The sequence below is a fragment of the Camellia sinensis genome, chromosome 6 (assembly GCF_055761805.1).
Source record: "Camellia sinensis isolate YWXY chromosome 6, ASM5576180v1, whole genome shotgun sequence".
NCBI lineage: Eukaryota > Viridiplantae > Streptophyta > Magnoliopsida > Ericales > Theaceae > Camellia > Camellia sinensis.
Genome location: NC_138966.1, coordinates 24,001,011 through 24,007,509, shown reverse-complemented (window position 1 = coordinate 24,007,509; position 6,499 = coordinate 24,001,011). Strand labels below are relative to the sequence as shown.

The window sequence follows — 6,499 nt, the reverse complement described above, 5'->3', positions numbered from 1 at the left end:
AGTAAATTTTTTTTAACATTTTATACAATTTTTTTATTTTTATTTTTTAGATACACCTAATGCAAATACATTTAAAAAGTATAATATTTGTGATTTTTTTTTAAAAAATTTACCAAATACAAAAAAATACAAAAAATACAAAAATTTAATATATTTTCTTATTTTGTTATATTCAATAAATTTTTTAAATATTTTTGTGTAAATATTTTACTTTTAAATAAATTAAAATTAAGTAGATTTAAAAATTAATTAAAATATTATGTAATTATTAAAAATATAAATTAAAATTTTTAAAAATTATTTTTGAAAATTCAAGACCAAACCGATATATGAGTCCAAGAGCACACAATCCATATATGCATGCGTTTATTATGCGTGTTTAGTGACGTTAATAGTTTTGTTTGTTAAATCTGACTTTGCAATATGAGCAGAAGACATAACAAGATAGTAGAGTAGAGTCGGGTCCAAACCAACCCATAAATGTCAAAGAGACGCCATTTTTTACTAGGCTACAACAGCTAATAGTGCACTATGGGCCCACAACATTTTCTTTAGCACCCCACAGCCCAACCCACTCATATATACACCGCATTATCCCCTACCTCCTAGAATCTCACTCACTTGAACCAATTCCCCAGCAAGAAGAAGAAGAATTTGGGATTTTCTTCCCTCTCCATTCCCCTTCTTCTTCTTCTTTTTCTTCCTCTTCTTTTCTTCTCATACATATCATATATAAATTTGGCTATATATTACAGGCCCAATGGCTCAAATTTGGCTATTAATTTCAGTACTAACATTCACAATCCTCCAACTCTTCATATCAGGTAAAAAAAAACTCAAAAAACCCACCACAACAACAACCAAAAATAAATCAAAATGTTAGCATTTCATTTCATGTTCACAATCTGATTTGACTACTTGTCTTTTAATTTGCAGGAGTATTATCAACAACATTCACATTCGTAAACAAATGCGACTACACAGTCTGGCCAGGCATTCTATCAAACGCCGGAATCGCACCTCTCTCCACCACCGGTTTCTCTCTCCAAACAGGCGAGTCAAAGACCATAAACCCACCCTCCTCTTGGGGAGGCCGATTATGGGGTCGAACCCTCTGCACCCAAGACTCCACCGGCAAGTTCACCTGCGTCACAGGCGATTGCGGCTCCGGCCAGCTAGAATGCGCCGGCGGCAACGCAGCCCCACCCGCCACGCTGGCAGAATTCACTCTCGACGGGTCGGGCGGGTTGGACTTCTATGACGTCAGCTTAGTCGATGGGTACAACCTTCCGATGCTGGTGGTGCCTCAGGGTGGGACCGGAGTGAATTGTACAACCACGGGATGCGAGGTGGACTTGAACGGCGCGTGTCCGTCGGAGCTGAAAGTGACGAGTTCGGACGGAGAGAGCGTGGCGTGTAAGAGCGCGTGCGAAGCGTTTGGACAAGCGCAGTACTGTTGTAGCGGCGCATACGGTACGCCCGACACGTGTAAACCGTCGTCGTATTCGGAGCTGTTTAAGAGTGCGTGTCCGAGTGCTTATAGTTATGCTTATGATGACAAGACCAGCACGTTCACATGTGCAGGTGCCGACTATCTCATCACCTTCTGCCCATCACCAAACACCAGGTAATGTCAATTTACCGAAACTCTTTTTGGCAAGATGCAAAAAAGTAAATTTATTGATTTATTAGTTTATTTTGTCATATTATCTTTCTTTTTTTTTTTTCTGTATATTTTTTATAATAAGTTAATAAATAAAAAAATTCACTTTCCAAAAATAGGCTTTAAAACCCCTTGCATCGTTTTTTTTTTAAATTTTTTTTGGAATTGGATATCGAGGGTAAAATGGGCGGTTTGAAAAATCTGTAAATTTGAACGTTAGAAGAGTTGGGTTCGCATTACCAAGCAGAAACGGATAAATATTCGTCTGTGATGATGGTGTTTTTAGTCATTCGCTGCTAGGGGTATTTAAGTAATTTAACAGGGGCATTTAAGGAACTTTATTTGTAGTATCGCCAGCTTAATGCATGGGGATGTGGTTGGCATTTGGCAACCAATAAATCCAAGCGGACGGATAATCGTTCATAATGAAATGTATAATTTTATTACGGAAATTTATAATATTAATTAATTATAAAATATATAATATTTTCATAAATTAATATAATAAAAAATATCATAATTACATCACAAACTTGTAGCATGAATTATAAAATTTTAAATATTTTATTATGTTAATTTGTGCAGAAGTTATGTATTTTGTAATTAATATTATAATTTTTTGTGATAAAATTATACATTTTTTTGGACAGTATGGTTTGGCAATTGGCAAAAGAGTTGCCACTATCAATCACAAGAAGAAGTGAAAAAATTTATAATCTCAATATATAATTGATGTCATATTTAGAGCTTGTTTGGCAAATATTAAAATAACATATTTTTTATCGTTTTATTTTTTTAATCATATCATTTTTTTATTTTTTTATAAAAAAAATTAAAAAAATATATTTATTCAGATAATTCCGAACAGCCTCTTAATTTTTTTTAACATATTTTAAAATATTTTTATATATTATTTATAAATATTTTCAACACTAGATGTGTTGTTTTAAACATTTTCCGTCCTAAAATGACAACAATCCCTTTCTAGAGAGCGTTTCAACGTTCGTAGTCAAACTTTTCACCTGTGATTTCTTCATATATTTGGTCCTCCGACACAGCGGTTGGAAATCGCTATTCGTGACAAATCCATGTTGATTTTGAAAAATCAAAATTTAAATTTAAATTTTTTTAAAAATCATTCCTTATAAAATAATTATAAAATATTAAAAAATGAAAATAGAAAGGTATTTTTTTAATTTTATTTTTAAAATTTGAATTTAAAGGGTAACGATTAAGTCTTGTTAAAAAATTTAAATTTTCAAAAATGACTATTAATTTAGGAAGGATGGAGTAACAAAATCTGGGTTACCACTGCTTACGAGTCTAAAATTCAATATGAACAGTCATAATCATAGGAAGCGTAGTGAATAATTTTATTATACACACTCTCCTATTATATATAGTCTTTTAGGTAAATCTTTGTGAAAGATCTTATTTTTTTTCCCCAAATAACAATGCACATGGAACATGTCTGCTGTTGTAGTGGCTGTATCTGTAACGAACACAGTTCCCGAGCCCGGACGCAAGCCCGTCTGGGCCTAATAGAGCCATTCAACCAGAATAATGATATATACATATATTAATATTTATGGACAAATTACATATATTCTTGAGATTTAATAAAATTATAGATATTTTTTTAAAGTATTATTTACATAATAAATTAGAGATAAATTATTATGAAAATATAAACTTCAGGAAACAATTTGTTATGAAAGTATAAAACTCAAGGGGTATCTGTAATTTTCGAAATCTCAGGAAATATTATTAATTTAGTTAAACCTCGAGGGAGGTAATTTAATTTGCCCTTAATTTATTTATTAATTAATGTATTAATTAATGATTTGATATAGGGATCTTTTGAAAAGAAAAAAATAATAATATTTAGTTTTTTTATTCATTTTAAGTCATATCATTTCTTATATTTTTTATTCACAAAAAAATAAAATAGATTAAAAAAATCAAAAAATTAATTTTTTACCAATTTTTTAAAACATTACATAATTTAAATTTTTTTAATATTTATAATATAATTAATAAATAGAATTAATAATAATATCATAATTATTAATTAATACAGGAAATGTTACCGTTTCAACAAACACGAAACTGGCACACACTCCCATGATTTTGCCTCAGTGTCAATGCCCCGATTTTGCAACGGTCAATTTTAGCGCGAACCAGTAGGCAACCCCCTATATCTCGATTAAAGTGTGCAAAAGCTACATGAGTGGTTACGATAGTCTGAAGGACGGTCACATAGTATTTTAAAAAATAAATTATAAATATATCTTTTAGATTTGGTTAAATTATAAATTATTTTTTGTAATTTTAAAAATTACATTCCACTCTTAAGGTTTCTAATTTTATAATGAATCATCTTTTTTATTTATAAATTATCAAATCAATTAATAATTTTTAATGATGCTATAAATATATTTCAATTAATAATTTAGGTAATTTTATTATTGTATATGAGAGCAATTATGAATATTATTTTTTTAGTTAATTCTATTAAATAAAAAATACTAACAATGGTATTTGTAATTTTTCAAACCACATGAGACAATCTGTACTTTAAACAAGCCTCAGAGGGTGTATTTGTAATTTATCTTATTTTAAAGTGTTATAATTGTATATATATATATATATATATATATATTTATAATTTTATGTCAAGTGATTGAAAAGTAAAAAAAAAAATATGGAATATGATTAATAAAAGAATATGAATACGTAACACTCTAAAAGTATTAAATAATTTTTTGTGTTATATTCACCTTCCTTACAAAAAAATAATAATAGTTATAAAAAAAAATTTGATTGGCAAATGTTAATTATTAATTATCAAATTGTACCTGGTGCTTGTCCTTTTAAATTCAACTCTACATAGGGAGAGTTTAACTCATAATCTCTCTTTAAATTGTGTTTAGTTTGAGAATTTAATAAGGGTAATGGAAAGTGAAAGAGAAATAGAAAAAAATAAATAAATAAGAAAGAACTAATAGAGTATTCAAATTTCAAGTTATATTTGGTTGAGATAGGAATAGAGAATGAAAGAAGTCTAAGTAAAGGTAAAATGCAAAAGTGATATTGTATTTCTTTCTCTTTCTTTTTCTTTGTGTTTTTTATTATAATTAAATAAAAAGTAGGGTTGTATTTTATTTTCTCTTTCCATTCCTTCAATCAAATACAACGTTATTGGAAAAGTCATTTTGATCAACTAATTGAAAGTATGCATATTTATGATTGTGATTTTAATTATTATATTATTTTGGTTATAAGTTTTTTTTTTATAAAAAAAATAGTTATATCTTATGTGACGTTTGGTTGTTATTATTATTATTTTTTAATTTTAATTAAAAAATATATATTTATCATAACTTGCATATGGTATAGCATGATGTTTTGCATGAATATATAAAATATGAAATAAAATAGTAAAGTAAATATAGGAATAAATATCATTTTATTTAGAGTTACAAATATATGTATTTTTTTTTAAAAAAAACTTTTTCCTTTATTTCCTTTTTTTATTCATAAATTCCTCAAAAGCACCATAATCCGAACATTATCTAAAGAAAGATTTATAGAGAAAAAGAAAAATGAAAGCGACTTTGCGAAAATTGATCACATGCATAGCTCTATCGTTAATATGAAGATAAAACTTGATATTCTTTTACTTTAAAAATATCAAGTTGACAATAATATAAATTTTAGCAAACTTGCGTTGTAGTGTCGGCGATACTCAACAACCGACTTAATGAGATCATTCTGAGCATCATATTTGACGTGAAAGGAATGTTTACTATGTAATGTATTCAAGGTTTTTCTATGCTAATCTAACAGTTAAAATTTTACATATGATGCAGCCAAAAATCATCATCGGGACAAAACCCGGTAGCATCATCGAACACACCAGAAATCAACAGCACGATGCTTTACGAAGGTGCATCGGATACTAGCAGTGCATCGTCGCTGTACCCGTGGTCCCATATGTTTTCTTCTCAATCCATTGCCGGTGTTGTCACCATCACGACTGCCGTATGGCGGTTCTCGCAGCTCTTCTAACTCGTTCGATCCTCTCTGTTGTCACATCTAAAAAAATCTACATATATAGAAGATTTTTTTACAAAATATGATATACAAATATGAAAATATTTTATATCTGTATCTTATTTTGCGAAAATCTTCTGACTACAACAACTAATACTACTAATAATACTAGTATTAACTTTTGCTTTGATTCATCATCAATATCCCATTACCTTACTTACAAACAAGAACCACCTAACTTTGTCAGAATTTGGGTGTTGTTATCATATGTGTATTGCCTCATCAAATCGCTTTGGTTCTTTCCTGAACATGGACCTCGTGACTCGTCTTGGACCCACTACTGTGCCCCATGTGACTAGGAACCCAGTCACATTGAAAAGCTAATGTCGGTCACACTCTGCTCACCATTCTCTCTCTCAATTTTTAATTTGATCTACATTTCGAGACCATATTGGCATTGAAATGTCATCATCCCATTCTCAAATCTGTCTTATTAAAATTCTTGAGATACAGAAATCTTTTGATGCACAAAGGTAAAGAGGAATTCTGTGTTTGAACATCGAGAGATACAAGAAAATGCAAATGGAAAGTAGATCATATGGATATGGAGGTGCTGGGGTTGGGGTTGGGGTTGGGGTTGGGATTTTTTTTTTTTTGAAATTGTTATTTTAGATTATCTTAGAAGGGGGGTTGAGATTCATTTGTTGGTTGGGAAAATTATAAATGTAATCAATGCATTTCGGTGCCATGAATAATATAGAGTTTCAATTTTATTTATTA

General features: G+C 29.6%; 1 protein-coding gene across 1 annotated transcript; it reads left to right on the top strand.

Moving 5' to 3' along the window:
- The first annotated feature begins 384 nt into the window (after window positions 1–384).
- On the top strand, window positions 385–6,499 carry LOC114279013 (thaumatin-like protein 1b). Its single transcript, XM_028221164.2, has 3 exons — window positions 385–824; window positions 937–1,627; window positions 5,536–6,499. Exons 1-3 carry the CDS (start codon window positions 761–763, stop codon window positions 5,732–5,734), a joined length of 954 nt encoding a protein of 317 aa, XP_028076965.1. The 5' UTR covers window positions 385–760; the 3' UTR covers window positions 5,735–6,499.

Bases quoted from the DNA above. Each gene is read 5' to 3' on its own strand.
- LOC114279013 (XM_028221164.2), top strand. From the start codon at position 761: ATGGCTCAAATTTGGCTATTAATTTCAGTACTAACATTCACAATCCTC. The intron at 825-936 runs GTAAAAAAAAAC...TTTAATTTGCAG, and splicing joins CCTCCAACTCTTCATATCAG to GAGTATTATCAACAACATTC. The intron at 1,628-5,535 runs GTAATGTCAATT...CATATGATGCAG, and splicing joins TGCCCATCACCAAACACCAG to CCAAAAATCATCATCGGGAC.